This window comes from Periophthalmus magnuspinnatus, chromosome 10, assembly GCF_009829125.3.
Source record: "Periophthalmus magnuspinnatus isolate fPerMag1 chromosome 10, fPerMag1.2.pri, whole genome shotgun sequence".
Lineage (NCBI taxonomy): Eukaryota > Metazoa > Chordata > Actinopteri > Gobiiformes > Gobiidae > Periophthalmus > Periophthalmus magnuspinnatus.
The window spans coordinates 31075889-31094142 of record NC_047135.1 but is presented as its reverse complement, the minus strand read 5'-3'; the positions used below and the strand labels follow the sequence as shown (position 1 = coordinate 31094142).

The 18254-nt window shown below is 41.8% G+C and overlaps 3 protein-coding genes across 7 annotated transcripts in view; 1 reads left to right on the top strand and 2 right to left on the bottom strand.

Moving 5' to 3' along the window:
• Positions 1-900: 900 nt before the first annotated feature.
• si:ch211-168f7.5 (mucin-2) lies at positions 901-10534 on the top strand. Its single transcript, XM_033974698.2, has 4 exons — positions 901-1489; positions 6196-6385; positions 7071-7265; positions 7349-10534. Exons 1-4 carry the CDS (start codon positions 1292-1294, stop codon positions 9745-9747), a joined length of 2982 nt encoding a protein of 993 aa, XP_033830589.1. The 5' UTR covers positions 901-1291; the 3' UTR covers positions 9748-10534.
• Positions 10535-10571: 37 nt separating this feature from the next.
• Positions 10572-18254, bottom strand: part of ttc9c (tetratricopeptide repeat domain 9C) — a 162441-nt gene continuing 154758 nt past the window's right edge. Inside the window, exons 1-4 of one of the 2 annotated variants that reach the window (XM_055224985.1) lie at positions 12425-12487; positions 11774-12098; positions 11351-11533; positions 10572-11265 (exon numbers count right to left, since the gene is read on the bottom strand). In XM_055224985.1, the coding sequence (XP_055080960.1) occupies positions 11114-11265; positions 11351-11533; positions 11774-12095 (657 nt within the window). In that variant the 5' untranslated portion in view covers positions 12096-12098; positions 12425-12487 and the 3' untranslated portion in view covers positions 10572-11113. Of the gene's footprint in view, positions 11266-11350; positions 11534-11773; positions 12099-12424; positions 12488-18254 lie in introns of those variants that run through there. The other variant, XM_033974126.2, reaches the window with a different exon arrangement.
• On the bottom strand, positions 13356-16240 carry LOC117377364 (high-affinity choline transporter 1-like). Of its 4 annotated transcripts, XM_055224983.1 has the most exons (11): positions 16155-16220; positions 15913-16014; positions 15663-15841; positions 15325-15438; positions 15083-15238; positions 14850-14998; positions 14625-14768; positions 14261-14414; positions 13978-14195; positions 13864-13911; positions 13367-13764 (listed from the first exon to the last, which is right to left on the bottom strand). In XM_055224983.1, exons 3-11 carry the CDS (start codon positions 15838-15840, stop codon positions 13423-13425), a joined length of 1503 nt encoding a protein of 500 aa, XP_055080958.1. In that variant the 5' UTR covers position 15841; positions 15913-16014; positions 16155-16220; the 3' UTR covers positions 13367-13422. The 4 variants fall into 4 exon arrangements, with proteins under 4 accessions (XP_055080956.1, XP_033829636.1, XP_055080958.1 ...); XM_055224981.1 differs by having other exon boundaries at positions 13356-13911; positions 16155-16240; XM_055224982.1 differs by lacking the exons at positions 15913-16014; positions 16155-16220 and having other exon boundaries at positions 13405-13764; positions 15663-15911.

The window sequence follows — 18254 nt, the reverse complement described above, 5'->3', positions numbered from 1 at the left end:
GACCTCTCAGATGGGATAATTGATCAGATCATATCCGTAGGTCAAAGTGCCTAAATGCCAGGCCACTAATGTCCAGAATAAGCTTACTGTGTTTTTTCCCCCCATCATCTGGATATAGTAGCCTACTATCCCTAACCCTGCTCAGAAAGGGGCGTTTTGTTTGTGAGTGTGACGGTGATAGGCAAACAGCGCCCTCTGGTGGTGTATGGTGGTATGACAGGGTTAGACTGAGGGCCATGATGCACCTGTCTCAGAGCGGCACGGGACGAGGCTCTGCAAAAGAGTCCTGAACAGATGAATGTGACCAGTTTACAAAACACTGAACATATATCTTTGTGTAGCCAGCTTAGGCCTATTTCTGTACACAAAAACAACAGACCTACTTGTTAGGCCTATTTCTTTAAGCCTGTGTGATTCTGCTGCAAAAATATCCTGCAATAAAATGTGTCCACCAGCAGTGTATATCGTATCACTCTTGTAATCCACAGGTGAGTTTAAGCCTACCTTATTATGTTCTTGATACTAGTTTTCCCCCAGGTTTTCTCATCTGAATAAATGGGGTTGGACTAGTCCATAAATCTAAATGATTACATTATAAGTAGTCAATTTTTAAAAACACTAATAGACTAATATACATTTTATCCCTGACTGATGATGAACTCACTCAAATTACATTTTTCAGCTACTTGTTTTCTAGTGTGTCCACATAAGCATGAGGTTGATACCTGTAGCCTGCTGTCTCATAAATGTCCTATCTGGGTCATTTATTAAATCCATTCTGCTCGTATCTATTTGAACGACAGTTTATGACTCAGTCCTAAGGTCCTCACAGACACAGTCCATTCGAAAAACTTGAGTGTCCAATGAGAGGACAGTTTTGGTGCAGTGGCTCCTCCTCCTGGTTGCTCCACATGTAACGCTACCAGCCTCTTTGTCTAATGCATTGTTTCATTTGGAACGAAGTGTCCGCACCAGCATCACGCACACGCACGCATCAGCGATACACTTGAAAGCATCGACTGCGTCAGGTGGAAGCAGAGAACATCCGACTCATGTCTTTCCATTTCCCCCACAGGGATCAGTCATTCCAGTTTGGTGCTGCTCAGCGGTTGGACTCGATGTTGTAGCTGCATGGTACATTAGTCATGTTGAGTCTTCGTTTTTCTTGCTGCTTCCTCCACTGGGCTTTGGAGATGATCCGGTCTCGGGCTCGCGCTGCCCTGTCAGCTCCGGGAGCCTAGTCCCGCTGACACTGAAGAGGTGCTTGTGCTCAGTGAGTTTGAATAGGAGGATGGCGGGGCGCAAAGGCTGTGTGAACTCGTTGTGGTCGGGCACAGAGCGCGTCCGCATCGGGGAGCGACTCAAAGCGACACTGGCGGGAGTCTTGGAGCTGGAGCTGCTCAGGTGCAAACAGCTGGAGCTCGTGGACTCTGCGCTGGACAACAGTCGGAACCAAGATCAGAGCTGCATGACGTCCCGCAGGCAACAGGTCAGTGAGAGCCCATTTCGAGATGAATTATGTAGGCCTATGGGCAGAATGAGGGTGCCAATAAGCCCTGCGCCAGTGGGCATGCACGTTCTCCCTGCTGCTATAGCATCCAAGCATTGCCCCGCTCCAACTAGAGAGTGACACTTCACATGGACTTCTGAGTGTCCAGCCTGTCTGCTGGGCTCAGTGCCCTGGTCAAGGGCACATAGACAGTAAGTGCTAGGACAGGTATTAATAGACACCCACCACTAACTGGACACTTTTGTGTTCTGGCTGTGGTGGTCTAAGAGCTCATCAGCGAAAGGTCACTTTGGTGAGCTGTTTGTATTCACATCACACTCTGTGACAGTGTAACAGTATGAAGGGCCTCTCTATGGAATAACCTTTTTAAACTTGTCCTCCATTATAATCCCAAAGGTTATGTGTGAACACTACCACACATAATCTGCCTTTTTATTTTCCCAGTGTTGCCCTGAAACTGATACTTGTGCTCTTTTATTAGGAGAATGTGGAGAATGTAGGTTGACATGTGATACAGAGGGACACGATGTGAGCAGGTAACATCCTGAACCAGGGATGCTGGGCTCAGCTCCGCTTTTGTCATGATGTGTGATCATCAAAGCACCGAAGTAATCAGATGCCTGCCTCTGTACTCTTAGCAGGAAATTAGTCTTGGACACAAGTTTCTGTAGCCTAGTCTGGTCAATAATACAGGAGTAGTTTAATAATATGTGCTGAAAACATTTTCTGTACTTCAATCAGTGTGATTATGTCACAGTGATGGGCCCAGACCAAACTGGGGGGAGAAAGACAATACCCCTGCATTAAGTGTCATTATTCACCCTGTAGATCCAGGCCTGTTATATCAACCCTCAAATTTAACAGACATCTAGAATTTGGGTGTGGATTGGCTTCAAGTATTTACACAACAGTATTTCACATTAAAGCTTGTGTTATTACTGTTTTATTCACATTTGTATGTAGAATCAGCCCTTCTCAGTCTCCCTCATCATGGGACTTCAGTGGAATAATTAACACTAATTGCCCTGTGCAGATGGCCTAGTTCTTCAGAAATAACTGCCATTCACACAGTTTTTTTGGTCTAATATGATGATTGAATTCAGTTTGTCACTTGTGCAGAAAACACCAACAGTACATGCAGTGTGGGCAAACTGATTTAATGTTATAGGGACCTTATGTTTTTTTACTCTTGAGAAGAGGACATGGAGGAGACTTGAATTTGAGCTTAATGGGGCTGTACCAGCTAGGCCTTTGAGCAGTTTTTTTTATACTATTGTAAAGTTTAAAGAAAAAGTATTTACAAAGCGATGCCCACAGTGGGGGAGGAAAAGTTAAAACAGGAATAATCTTGCTCTAATCGAGACTGAATTTGCACTGCCATCTGACAAGAACACAAGTTTGGAAGTTCAGCTCATAATGTCCTCACCACCCACCTATCCCCATCTTAGCTGCATTCCCCCCGCGGAGCTGAGATATCCCGCGGACCGGGCCTGTAGCATCGCTCATTCTCACCTCTGAAGGGAGCTGACAGGGAGTCTGGAAACCTGCCCTCAGAGCAGATAGGCCCCCACCACAAACATACACGACATTTACTCGGAGGGAGAAGCACTGTTCAGACAATACTGACTACAACTCAGCTCATACTCTGAACCTGCTGAGAAGAGTCAGGGCAAAAACAAGTGTGCATTTGTGTTAAATTAAAAAAATCATGATTTTGCATGAATCGCGTTATATAACGTCTAATATATTTAGAAATTAAGGTGTCATGTGATTTGCCTCTTTTATTCAAATCATAATTACAAATCCACATTTTAGGGTCAGAGTTTTGCTATTTTAACTTTCTAAATCCACCAACTGGCCTCGACTCAGATCATATCTGAGCGATCGGGTTTGGCTAATCACCCAGTACTTCTATTTATACAGTCCTATTGTGGGTACTTGAATAATTTTAAATATTTTACTAACATAACTGTTTTGTGCATATATATATATATATATATATATATATATATATATATATATATATATATATATATATATATATATATATATATATATATATATATATATATATATATATATATATATATATATATATATATATATATATATATATATATAATTAGTCTTACTTTGGTATTTAGTATTTATTGGCAGATACTTAAATCCAAAGTATCAGTATTTGAACAGTAAGGTTGTTTGATGCATCTCACATTTTCAGGAAACATGTCAAGTCTAAATGCATGCCAGTTTCCAACAAGAGAACACCATATTTTAAAATAGCTAATGTCTGCCAGAAATCTTTGATAGAAAATTGAGACACTGGCACTTCATAATTTTAAAATCAGTCATCAGTCTATTTAAAAAATAGCTGCTGTCCATTCAAATGACACTTTTTAAAAGATTGTGCTGTGTTCTTTTGTGCGTCTTGCCCCAGGGTCCTGCAGGTTCTGTAATGCTGATACTTTCATTTTGCTGTAGCCCACCTGAATATTGCTGCTAGAGGAGATGCAGAGCATGGTCTGTTTTGTTACGGCATACATAATTCATGAATAATAAATGGTGTTCTGAACAAGTGTGTTCCTTTGTTCAGCAAACTCCTTCCTACACAATATTCTGACAAATGTATTCTGCCTCAAAATGGCCTCCACTGCAATTTGTCTTGCGGTAATGGCATAAGACAGTCAATTGGAGTAGGTGTATGGCTGCAGAGCGAACACACTAACATTATTATTCAATCAACCCATACATTTTCTACATATTGTACCAATGAGGCTGCAGTTGCCCCCTCAAATGGACTTGTATCAGGTTTCATAGTGGGCAAAACCCCTCCCAATTGTCTGTCCTTCTCCTATGATTTGATCTTGAACTGGTTTCTGCGTAACGCTATACCCTATCAGCTGGAGAGCATGTATCTGTTGAGTGGGCTGTAGCGGAACAGTATAGAACTAAATTTGTCATCGGACCATTTAAAATCCACTTGATCCCGAATAAACATTTTGGAGGGTTTAAGGAAGTGTATTCTTTTTTATAGTTTTTGTAAACCTATTCTAAAATTGGTCCTACCTTGCTTGCCTGCAAACTTGGCCTCTAGGTCTCTGTATAACGTAGATTACTTTATAACAAAAGTCAGGTGTTAAAACCAACGATGTTTATTACACACAATTGAAAGGTTAATTCACAGATAAAGTAGGTAGATTATTAAGAAAAGTATTTATTCACTTCAACCATGTATCTTCTTCCATATTTTGTGCAACTGTTGTGTGTCTGTGTGGGTGGATAAGCGAGCGAGAGTGGAAGCCAGCAGCTGTAGCCATGGTGAGTAGGGGGTGGCAGGCTTGAGGGATATTATGGGAAGGGGAGGGGGATTATTTGACCAACAGGAGAGTTTTAAAGGAGCGTGGGGGTCTTGTTAGATGCCCTTCCCGCTCACCCGGCAACCACCCACCCATCAGACTATCAACACCCCTCTCTCTCCCACCAACTTCACTTTTTCTTGCAACATGAGTCACTCCGGCCTTTTTTTGTCCCTTTTCTCTTGTTTCGGGCACCCACTCATCCACATCTCAGATTGACAGTAAAAAAGAAGAAAACAACAGCTAATGCATGCAAGGGAATGTGGGCAGAGCAGGGACATAGGTCACGAGCAGAAAGTTTTGTCAGTGTTGCAAAGTTAAAAACAATACCACTGAATATACTACGACTGAAACAACTGGACTCCAGATAACGATTATTTGTTTATTAAGTTACTTGTGAGGACTCTGATTTTGGACTTTATACAGACTCAATGTTTATGGGCTTTTAAAAAATCACTATACAATATGCTTTTTGTATCAGTGATAATTTAGATAATAGTTTTGGTTATAAAGCTGTTTTAGTCAAAGCTATCCAAACATGCAAAGAAAGGTGAGGAATGAAAAAAGAAAAATGTGATGAATGAAGAACCTTTTATATCTGAGGACACATACATTTAGTACACTGAAAAAAGGCTTTCTCAATGTCATTGCATATTATTTAATTACTTCTGATTTACTGGTAAATACGTATTACAAAGAACAAACAACAGATTTCTGATATATTGTCCCAAAAAGTCTTAAACTTTTCTTTCTGTGGACCTGTCCTGTCTGAGTACCCGTCGTTCTGCTGTTTTGAGCTGCTTTTTGTTGCGTCATCTGTCTTCTCCCTTCATTCCCCCCTCCCTCTCCTGCCGCCCCAGTGGTGACTCACTACCTGTATTGTTTTCTCAGTAACAAGAGGATTGATCAGTGCCACTCACAATGCTGCTGTTTGTCTGGGCTTGATCAGCCTTATTCGGGAGGGAGGGGGGGGAGGCTCTTGGCTGCCGTCCTGCGGATTTGGAGATAATTGCAAAGGGGGTTGTGGTCCATCCTGGCCCAGGATCTCCATTTCTAATCTAGAAATGAGGCACTATTACCGAAAAGGATCAGATATGTGGTCCCAAAAAATGAGGAGTGACATTATTTGAGTGTTGTTTTTTTGCTAGTTTAAATTAACATAGACAGTTAAAGTATTTACTGTCACTTGTACTGTGAAATTAAAGAGTACAATCAGTACAACAAGTTGACCATCACATTTTTCTTTTATTACAACAAGGTAACAATATTTCTCTATGATCTTATCCAGCATGTGGTAATATTGGCCAATGCCATTTTGTTTTTTCACAGTTTGCACCTCCACCAGATATCACAGCATTACCTGCCCAAAGCAGCCCAGGGGAGTCAGCAGATGGGGCAGTCCACACCTCAGCACGCTGGTCTACTCTATCCTGGGACACCTCCTCTGATCTGGTCTCTCCCCCCACACCTGACCCCATTAACACGGTCCACCTGGACAGTGACTCCAGACCTAGTTCAGGTAAATAACAGTAAAGTGGGTTTAAAACAACTAGTTAATACAGTGGCCAGTAGAGCTGCACAATATATCGCAATTGAATCAAAATCACAATTTCAGTTGGTGCAATTAGCATATTACAGAGGCTGATAGTAAAATGTCCTCTGCAAAGATGAAAATATGCAGTATTTTTATAGAAAATGTAGTTGTACCTGTAGTCATACCTCTACAAACATGTGGCCAGCATGTTGACACCTCGGTCTTGTGTAAGAGAAGAGACCTATTAAACATTAACCATTGTCTTTTCAAACTCCTGTTTGTTCTGGGACTGGTGACACATTTAGTTCACACTAATCTCAAGAATGCCAAGCTCTTACAATGCAGGCCGTCCAATAAAACAGACTCACATCCTGCAAATAGAAAAGGGCATTTGAATACATTTATATTTTAATCTACCAGCTACAAGGGTAAACCTTCATTTCTTGGGGTAACTTTTGAAAGCGAAGTCTAACATTTGTAACATTTTTATGCAAGCATTCAAATGAACTGTAGCTGTAACTCCAACACCAAAAAATAACTGTTGTGGTCATTGTTTAAATTGTCTATCAACATTTTATGCAGATGTTACATGACATAATTTACCCCAAACAACTAAAATTCACTTGAAACTGTAGGAGAGTCTCATTCTGTAAAAATTATTTTGTCTTAGGGTTTTACTCAGTGAGTGGCAGTTCTCTGTCAGACTCTTGCTACTCAGTGTCCAGTGAAATTGCTCATGGGCAGGCACCGTCCAGACCCCAGAAGCTGTGGGACCAGAGCCCCCTACCTGACAGTGCTGACATCTTGTGGACAGACGGAGCAGTGCAGCACACCGAAGCAGAGTGCAGCCATGAACTAGCAGAAGGTGAGGGGGGGAAAAAAGTTTATTTCTGAATTGTAAAAAAGTAGGATGATAGCATCCATGTAACATATCTATGTGTGTTACAGCAACAAATGATCTGGAAGCAAGTGGTCTAAGCTTTCTGTCTGACCTCTGCTCAGGGTGCAGCAACTCTATAATCCCTTCCCTCCTTCAGCTTATCTCTCCATCATCATCATCCTCTGCACTGATTGACCTAAAGTCTCAACTGGACCCTCGCTACTGTGCAGACCTGGTGTCACGACGGACCAAAGAGGTGTACCCTTACCCCAGCCCACTGCATGCTGTGGCTCTTCAAAGTCCTCTCTTCACAACACAGGAAACCACTCAATCTAGTCCTAGTGCTGAAGCTCTACAATCTGATGACAGCTCTCAACCCACCAGCAACAATGAGCAAACTCTTACTCAACCAACCACTCCAGCCCAGATTTCCTTCACCCAGTTAGAGCAGTACATTAATCGTTTGGCCCGGCAATACCACACCCGTGTGTCTGCATCCACCACTGATTTGACTTCATTTGGTTCTGTACCATTTAGAGGTGTTTGCACATCAGGAAAAGTCCATGGGTCCACTCAGTCTCTTTCAGCCTTTGAGAGTCTAAGCACACCTTGTGCTCTAGGGGGCAGCATCACGCCCTGCAAGTCACAGCAGGGAAACTCAGCCAGAGTGAGTTTAATCACAACAGGGAAAAAAGCAACAAGAAACTCCATAAATCTGGGTAATTTACCCTCTGCCACTGGAGAGGATTTGAGCATAAACTTGCATCTAAATGTAAACTTGAACCTCAATCCTGGTTTAAATTTGAGCCAGAGTCTTGCGGACACCCCTAAAACAGGCAGTTGTGGTGCACTGAAAAGTGAGTTTACCACTGCCTCTGCCTCATCCCTGTCCTCCACACCCACTCCAGCACTTAGACCACGCCCCCGGATCTCCACCTGCCCCTCCAGCCTGAGCCATCGCAGCTCTTTAGAGGTCGCACCCTCATTTGGGTCAAGTCATTTTTGTCGATCATTGGACTTTAGCAGCAGCGCCCCAGAGCACCTGTCAGTGCATGGGTCCAGTTCAGGATCAGCTCCTGGCTCTCAACGAAACAGCTTTAATCAAGAGTTTAGTCCAAACTTTCCAATGGTGGAGGAGATTTCTCGCCTCTCTGGCTTGTCCAAAGATGTTGTAGTGGGACTGATGGAGCAAGGGGTGGAGCTGGATATCGATTGCTTTGATGGGGAGACACCAGGAGACATGAGGGGCCATAGTAAAAGCCACCAGGACCAGTCTCATGACTACACAAAAGAAATGGGTTCACAGAGACCAATTCAGTTGTCTCTAAGTGTCACACATTCACCTCAGTCTCAGAGCAGCCTCACTCCTCCTCTTTCACACACCAGCAGTCCTATACATCCTTACCAATCCAATTACATGCCCGTTCCACACCACCCCCCACATTACTACCCACATGACCTCCCCTCATCCACTGCTTCTTCTCCTGCGTCTCGTCCAACCCCAAGGGCCAGATCACCTCCGCATCCTCTACAACCCTCTCCTATGGGTGCCACTCCACTGTCTGTATTTCGCAGAGATGCCCCATTTCAATGCTCCCTTCCCCGCACAAACACAAGGAGCTCTGCAGTGGATCAATGTGGTATCCCGCCCCGAGGAGGGTCCCTGCGGCAGAGTGGAGGAGGGGGATGGAAAAGAGGTGAGGCACAGGGACTGTACAGAGGGAAGCATGCCTCACACAAACTCATCAGAGCAGCCACTGTCAGCAGCTATGCTAAAAGAGAGGACTACAGCTCAATTTGGGCTGAAGACAAAGTTGTTGAAAGAGGTGTTCAAATTCCCAAAAAGAACTCCACAAAACTGTGGAATCGATTTGAGGGACGTCTCTTTGGAAAGGACCTGGAAAGTGAACAGGAGGAGATGGACAAAGCAGAGTATGGCTTTGGATGGAGGAGGAACACTGGTGGAAGCTATAGAAGGACACAAGATAAGGATTTATTTTGGATGAATGAAACCAAAGGAGAGTGCTCCCCCATGTTCTCAAAAAGAAGGGGGAGAGAGGATGGAGAAAGGCGCAGCTCCAGTCTCAGGCTTTCTAGAAGAGCTCTGTTCAGGAGTGAGTCCCAGGGCCTGCTTGTGTCCTTGCACCACGATGAGCCTGTGAAGCGGGCACTTTGGGTCTCTTCATTAGATGTGGGACAGGGATCCATGAGGAAGGATGAAGGGGTGAGGCTGCTGCGAAAGAGGGAGGACAAGGGCCTGTCCTCAACTGCCAGTCTCTTTAACCTGTCTCACTCTGAGAGTATAGAGGGCAGCTGTCAGTCCATGTCCCCTCTGTCCTCTCCATCATTCTCTCCATCCCCACCCAGGAGGACACTACAACGCTCACATTCACTACGAGATTTGGGGAAGAGAGTTTTTGGCTCCATGAGGTCCCTGAGTCTTAAACGGAAACCATCTAAGAAGTAACATTTGTCATATGTCATATTGTGTTGTTTTAATACATATTTAAAATACAAAGCAGTAATATAAGCTGCCCCTTAAAAAACATCTCCTTAACGTCTGCTTCTACAACAGACATATTGCTTCAAAACCAAAGTAACTGAACAAGAGTAGTGTTTGATATCCTTAAAGATGCACTATGTACCTTTTCTGGTGGTCCTCCGCCTCCTGGAATGTTTCTCAGTATAGCACTAAACTTATCTATTGAACACCAACAGGCCAAGTTACAGCTCACACCCATAGAGATGAACCCCTTCACAGCAAGAATGTGTGTTTTTTAGACAATAATGTTCAGTGCCACACTATGGAACATTGCAGGTAAAACAATGACATCCTCAAGGAGACAAGCAGGAGGCAGGCCCTTAGAAAAGTTACATAATGCAACAATAGTACTATGTAAATTAATCTAGAAACATAATTGTACTTGACAGCGTTATTATTATTATGAGAGTAACATTGAATCTCAACTTCATCAGTAAAACATTGGTATGAATGTGATTGTGAACACACATTTTGCATGCTCTTGTTCATGTTTTTTTCTGCACAGCAGTTAAAATGAAAATGTAATTTCTCTTGTAATGGCAATACTGCCTCTGGAGTACAATCATTATTGGCCAGACAATGACCAAACCAAGCAAATACTTTTAATTTTATATTGAGCTCAGGACTTAAAATAGATGTAAAGATGAGATATTATGTTATATCATGACTAACAAATACTATGTAAAAAATAAATAAAAGTGTATTTAATCTGCTCTGTTTAAATACTTTCTTGTATGAGACTGAGAATTAGTAATAATAAAAAATATTTTAATTGACATCTCAATATATAACATTTACAGCACTGTATGAAATAACACACACAGCAGAACCAGAGTGCATTTGTCCACAAAGAAACTCTGAGCCACCAGGAAACTTCTTTGGCTCTATTTTCCTAACAGTCTCCACTTTCCTTCCACCTGAATCCATATGTTAACAGTGTACAGATGTTCTTAAAGCTACCATCCATAAATCAGATTTTTTTTTTCACCAGTAAAAGGCAGACGTGAAACCTCACCTGGCCTTTATTCAGAATCACCTGTGGTCTCTGGTCTTCTGTTAGGTCAAAGCTGGCGCAACATCAGACAGAAATAGCGAAAATAGCATCTAGTGGTGATATGTGAGAATCCAACAGGGATGGGCCAGTCAATCTAGCTTTAAAAACTAGACACTTATCAAGTCAGTCTACACGATTTAGGGGCTGCTGAATTTGGACTGTTTCAAACCAAGTTGTCTGTCTAATCCCTCAGTCGTCCAGGTAACCAAGTGTCTTTACTTAGGAAACCAGGCATACTCAATCACCACTCTCATGCTTTTGGTTAACTTCATCTCCAGAGCAGCTCTTGATGCTGGGCGAAAACATCCCACGATACATGGCCTTCTCTTTTTGTAACTCCTGGTTCAGCCTCTCCTCAGCTTTTTGGAGGTACTTCTTTATATTTACATCTAAAACAAAGAGATGGATCATATGTTAAGTATTTGCAAACATACTTTACAGTCTCCTCAAAATGAAACCAAAAATGCAAATTACCATTAGGCTGTTCATTGAAGGCTTGTGTGAGATATCTTTTTGCCATTTGAGCGTCTCCCAGCTCCAGCGTGGCCACTCCTGCTCTGTACAAAGCTTTTACATTATGTGGTTGCCACTGTAAAACACGCAAACTATACTCCTGAACACGAGCATAATTGGTATTCTCTTTCTGCAGCAAACAAGCTGAAAGAAACACAAAAAAGTAAATTGGCAACTATTTCAATATATTTTTTAACTGACACAATTGTCTCAGGCCCAATCACCAACTAGGGTGCACACACACAGCAGAGACAGGCGGCTGGTGTCTACATTTCTGAAGTTCTCATCAGCTGATGAGGAAAAGCCACAGACTGTAGGCTAATGAAATGCGTTTTACCACTTCCTGTACCACTGCAATTATTGCAACAGAATTATTGTAGGTACCAGCTAAATTGTTGAACACATCTACTTGTGTGTTTCTCAGTAGAGTCTCTTGTTCTGGTGAGAGAGGATGTGCCACTGGCCCAAGTCCCTTTAGTGATGACATCACGTCTGAGTCCAGGCCCCGGAGGATGAGCAGAGCACTGTGGTACCGTCTAATGGCTGAGCGCAGGTTTTTCTCTCTGTAAAAAGCATTGCCCTCAGTTTTCATCTGGACAGCTTCTTCCAACAAAGTCCAGGTAGGCTTCCGGGATGTTTGCCCAGAGAAGGTTGACTGTGATGCTGCAGCCTCGACTCCTTCACCAACACTCTCACGTGTCTCCATTGTCTAGAAATGTGAGAACAAAAAAGATGACATATAATGTGTAGACCAAACTCATTTGAGTCCCTTACATTAACAGCATCACAGCGTCCATCAAGGCCCAAATAAGTGTCCAAATCAAAATGTCTAATGTTGTTCAACGGCACCAGAAGTGATTGTCATGTTATATGTGTATGTACAATTCAGGAAAGATACTGATAATGTACGAAAAAGAGCTTAGACAGATTATTGGATCACTCAATGAGTTACTCCACTCAGACACAAACGCTATAATGAAATACACATTTTTAAGTTGTAAACAATTTACGTATTAATGCACGAGAAGCTCAAACCTTAAAGCAGTTTGTTCATGCATGCACCTCTCCTGCAGACACACTTCCTGATTCACTCTCTGTGCACTGGCAGGTCAAAACCTACTTAAAAGAGCATTACTGCCCCACTGTGGTCGATTTTAAAAATACAAATAAAATAGAATATCTGTGTGTAGTGCAGGGGTGCTCAGACTTTTTCAGTATTTGAGCTACTTTTAAAATGATCGTGTCTGAAAGATCTACCACCTAATACAAAAATGTTAAACATATATTTATTTGTAAATGTATTATGAATTCGTACATGTACAGTGCATTTTGATGTACCTTGCACAATGTCATGAGATAATACTGCACAACACAATTGAACTTCTTACATGTTCATAATTACTTGAATGATGATTACTGCTCTGACTTGCACTGAATAGAATCAGTGAGGGATGCACCCTTCGGGCAGAAGCTTCTGACAGTCAGCCAGGAGTAAAATTGCATTTTTCGTTTGAAAGCGATAACAGAGCTAATCATGTTGATTACGGTTTTGTCTTTTTTTTTTATAGCCATAAAAATCATGTTAAACGAAGTATCAGAATTTACTGCATTTTTTCACACAACTACTTCTATTTTACACATCCATCCATCCATATTTTTTCTTTTACGCATCGAAAAAATGACTGGGAAAATCCTCGCAGCCCCCGCGCTCTCAATCGTCACCTTCAGGACAACAGAGGCAGATTACAGTAATGACGGAAAAGAAAATGCCTTCGCGATCGACGTAATGAACACCCCTGGTGTAGTGTATACCAGACTGTTAATGTGTATATGTGTGTGTGTGGGGGGGGGGTGTGTGTGTGTGTGGGTGTGTGTGTGTGTAAATAAATACATAATACATACAAGCATATACTATGTGTATGCTATAGATCGTGGTTATTATTTAACTGTGAATCAGACAGCTTCTTGTAGGAAACGTTTTTTATTAGTTTTCTGCACAAATGCAATTACTACTATTTTCCAAATCTTCACATTTACTTTTCATTGTTCAAATTAGTGTCTATTTTGTAATGTGGTGCTTTATACTTTGTAACACTAAAAACATCCCACTCACCAGGAATAACTTTTTTGGAAAATAATGTATGTGCTATGCATGAAAACATTAAAGTGGCAATGCATCCACAAAACATGCAAATGGTCTGAACTGGAGCACATTGGACATATGTCCCATTCACAATCGGGCATCCAGGGTAATAGAAAAGAGGAGACAGGCCCAGCGCCGGTTCCCCACTCAGTACCTTCAATAACAATACAGTCACCACGCCCATAATGCAGCCATAGCCGTTAGAGACCTCACAGAAGAGGATGCACACGAGCTGAGGAAACATGATGGTGTAGGTAATGCTTGAGCCCAGTATCCAGAACAGCAAAACACTGTTGCTCAGAAATGACAGCGAGGTGCCCACTAGACCCACCAACACCACAGTAATGCGTATGATCCACTGAAGCTCTGTCTCCGGTGCCTGTGGATTGTAGAAACTCATGGTCAATACAATAATTATCATTTCAAACCATCAGTGTCCTCATACCTTTGTCCTCAAAATGTTCTTATAGATGTTGGATGTAAATATTGATGCTGCTGACAACAGAGCAGAGTCTGTTGATGACATCACAGCTGCAGCAATTGCTCCAATGCCCACGATGGAGATGAAAGATGGAGTGAGATACTGTAGAGCAATGGGCAGCACCAGCCCTGCTTCACCGCGCTCATATGGGGATGGGGAGCCATAGTCTGTCATAGTCCAGTCTAAAGAATTGGAAACATTAAGTGCGTACTTTTCCACTTTGTGAATAAATAACTGGGAGCTATACTTGTTGAGACTGCAGCTGCTCCAATTAACACAGGGGGGATTCCAAGCACAAAGATCATGGGCGCCGCAATGAAGCATGTGATCCTAGCGGTGGAGGATGAAGACGAAGACAGAGTTCTCTGGTGAAAATCTTGATAACCCAAGTTACCAAGACACTAAGGGAAGAGTCAGAAGACACCTTAACACCATGCTTCACACTTTCTTGTTCATTATTTATGAAGGGTAATCCATTATAGGCCATAAAAACTGCCTCAAAATACTGATCTGGTTATGTCACAGGGTTATTCTGTAGACTTTATTAATTGAAAACAGTGGTTATACTTTCACTACTAGGCCTACTAAAGATAACAGAATACAAACATTACCAGTAACAAAAAATTATCAATCCAAATCCACACATTCTGTTTATTTATAGAGCCACTCCAAGGGGCCTGGTAAATAAACGTATGTGCAGTCTTTGTGATTTCTTCTGTATAAGGACTCATCAAGACGAAAGGAACACATAACCACTGAAGAAAACAAAACATACACACACATAAATAAAAAATGATTTGGGACAGGTATAACATGTGTTACATGACATCACTAACCAAACTGCAGAAAATAAGAATCAGTTGTATAATGTCAGTGTATGCTACACTATACAGCCCGCCCAGAAGGGTGTAGATTATGGCAACTGCGGCTGATAACCAAATACACACAGAATATGGGACGTCCAAGATTATGCTCATTGTTGAACCTTTAAAAACATGAGGCACAGAGAATTAAAGCACCTTACACAAAACACCGTCATATGTGAGGATATCATTGAAACATATTGTACCTAAACCAATGAGAGTTCCTGTCACCCAGATAATGTCTGATATCAATAGTGCTACAGACAGAATGCCACTAATTGTTTTCCCATACTTATGTTGGAATGGGTCCATCATTGTCACATACTTTCTCTCCCTCATTTTTTTTGCAAAGAAAAGTCCACCTATAATGTACATGAGCATTAAAGACATAAATTAAAATTAATTTCATCAACAGGAAAAATTATTTTGGATTATTGCAACGAATTACCAACTATAAATGATAGGGCACCAGTTACAGGCATGACAGCCCAGGTCAGTCCCATGGTTGGGGTGTACACAGCTTCAGTTAAACCAGTAATAAAGCCTCCCCCAACAAACGTGGCTGTAAGATAAAGAATATAGTCATTATTACATCAACATTTGAGCACTTAAAACTTTGCATAACCTACAGATTATGACTCTGCATCTGAGGGAAGCCCAGTCTAATGGAAAAATGCAGCCTACACCTTCGCTTTGCATTCTCTCCATTTATTTACAAAACCACACAACAATAATACTCGTTAAGTAGCTTTTAAGGCTACTTTAAATGTTCCTCAAGTTACAGACCTGTCATTGTGAATACCCCCACGGCTAGACTGATACCCCTGTTCCCCAACAGGGTGTACTCGGTCCGGTTCTCCTGGGTCCTCTCACGCGCGCGTTTGGCTCTCACAGAGGCCCAGATGCCGATGCCCAACACCAGCAGGTAGAAGGCGACCATAGCCGCCAGGCCCGGGACGTTCATCCTGCACAGTCACACACAGTGGGTCAGACAGAACAAGAGGCTTAAGGAGATAAGTGCTGTTCATCACGCGACCTGTCCGTGCAGGTAATAAAATACTGTAGTTGTTGAGACTTGAGCCGCTCGAGCAGGGGCGATTCAAGGTACAATGTTCATGGGCAAAAGAAGCAGGTGATCCTAGAGGTGGAGGATGAAGACAAGACAAACGTTGCTGTAAGATATATTATATTATATATAAATATATATAGTCATTATTGCATAATTAATGTATAATTACACAAAAATGCTGCTTTTGTTTATCACAATTTTGTTCATACCTGGTGTTTAATTTTATGTGCGGCCTTGGTCCTCCAGCCGCTTCTGTGTTTTTCTTTCTTCTTCGTGTGTCCTTCCTCTCGCTCCTGGGATAAATTCGGGGTTTCACTTCCGCCTCTTCCCTTTGATGAGATGAGGTCAGTCATCTATTGTGATCCCAATGTTAAAGTGTCCTCTTTTAATTATCTTTACTTTTGTTTACATCTGTGGTTATATTTTATTTGTATTTAAGTTAATATTGAGCTCATGTGTTGTTTTGTTCTTTTTGTTTGTTCATGTGGGCAAGTGCTGGGAGATGTTGACTTTGTCCGTTGTCTTCTCTCGTGTCCTGTGGGCTGGACCGACGTGTAGCGACACATTGTCATAAAGTTTTGTACCTTCATGGGACAGGTATGTTGTTGTGGTCCTTTGCGAACCAGTACTGGGAAGAGCGTGGGTTGGACCGACAAGTAGCGACACATGGTCATGAAGTTTTGTACATTTATGGAAAAGTTCCTGCGGTGTCTTGTGGCTCCTCCTCCCCCCCCCCACACACACACACACACATATTGTTATTACTGCATCAACGTTAGAGCACTTCAAACTTTGCATAACCTACAGATTATGCATTTGACCTAAAGTAAATCAGTCAAAATATAGACCTACTTAACTTAAACCAGAGTGTTTGCTGAAGAAATTAGCCTTCTTAATTAGTACTGAAAATAATAAAATAAAATGGAGCTGTATTGGTTGTTTTGAGTGTGATGATGTCATGTTCCCAGGTGGAGACAAGAGCCAGATATCAATATTGATTACATTGCATTTTGCCATGAATTAGCCAAAACTTAAATTCACAAATGTTGAACCTCATAATTTTTATTAGTGACTAGACTCAAGAACTCATTGTATTACCACAAAATCTGTATTTAAACACTTAAACCTAGCAATAGGTTTGTGAATACTAAAGTCTTTGCCTGGCCAGCCAAAACCACAACACACTCTACAGAACAGAGAGCGTAATTATGCTCCATTGTTGCAACAGATACATGTGTCTGCATGTAAGTGCAAAGACATAGATCATAGATCTGATGGTTTTATGAAGAACATGTTTTTCCATTACAAAAGGCACTACTAACTAAAATGTTCAAATATTTTGGGGTAATAACCTGGGACATCACTAGACCTGCAGCTATACTGGGGCACTGACCCCTTTCATCTGTTCATACATATTCTTCAAAAGTCTGATATAGTACACCTCTTTCAGACAGGGGGGTCTGGGGTCCTCCATTAAGAAATTCAGCACAAAATCGCAGTAATTTCCTGTAATCCGGTGGATTTTAGATGAATAAATGCATGCAGTAACCTAACTGAGAATTATCTCTCAAGATAGGCTTTTACCCATTTTATTATTAGTACAACTATTGAATACCTTACCTTGTGTTTCCCACAAGCCACTGATCATTTCTGGCAGTGGTAGTGAACCCCCAGCCCTCTGTTGCCCCTCTGTGCTCCGCCCCCGCTGTTCTGCACACTGAGCGCCCCCTGTCTGTGAGGTCTCAGCCTCACACCGGGCTGTGGACAGACCCTCCAGAGTCTTGACAAAACTAAAGCCTCAAACATCTCTTAGGACACCTGACCTCATGTTTTTTTTCTGTTGCTTTTAAACCAACTGAAATACAGTGAGACACTTCCTATTGAATCCTATTGAAGCTAGTCTATCCTAATCGTTTAAGAATCAAACTATGTGAATATGAGGCAGACTTTCAAAAAATAAAAAGTGACTAAAAGCTTGGACTTTGTAAAACATCTTCAAGTGTCCTGCACACACCGCCTGGAGTGTATATATGTTCACAGATACATATGAAACAGGCTTCAGAGGGCGTCTGTGTGTTTCACGTGACCAGCTCAAACAAGACAGCACTCAGTTTGAATAAAAATCAATGTTTCTACAAAAGAAAAGTATTCAGAAGTGTCTTTATATGTCAACCTTCATTCAAACATGTGAATAATGAAGGCCAAGTGAATCATCTGTTATTTAGGTTGATCATTAAAGGATGATTCCACCAAGGTCCAGATCTAGAACTAACAAAGTGTTCTATTATATTTATTTGTTTACTCTACCT

Excerpts from the sequence above, each read along its gene's own strand:
- LOC117377364 (XM_055224981.1), bottom strand. The coding sequence starts at position 15,840 with ATGAACGTCCCGGGCCTGGCGGCTATGGTCGCCTTCTACCTGCTGGTG. Across the intron at positions 14,769-14,849 it reads TTCTTATTTTCTGCAGTTTG|TGGTTATGTGTTCCTTTCGT; the intron begins GTTAGTGATGTC and ends TGTTTTCTTCAG. Across the intron at positions 13,912-13,977 it reads AGAACATTTTGAGGACAAAG|GCACCGGAGACAGAGCTTCA; the intron begins GTATGAGGACAC and ends TACAATCCACAG.
- si:ch211-168f7.5 (XM_033974698.2), top strand. The coding sequence starts at position 1,292 with ATGGCGGGGCGCAAAGGCTGTGTGAACTCGTTGTGGTCGGGCACAGAG. Across the intron at positions 6,386-7,070 it reads TGACTCCAGACCTAGTTCAG|GGTTTTACTCAGTGAGTGGC; the intron begins GTAAATAACAGT and ends ATTTTGTCTTAG. Across the intron at positions 7,266-7,348 it reads CAGCCATGAACTAGCAGAAG|CAACAAATGATCTGGAAGCA; the intron begins GTGAGGGGGGGA and ends TGTGTGTTACAG.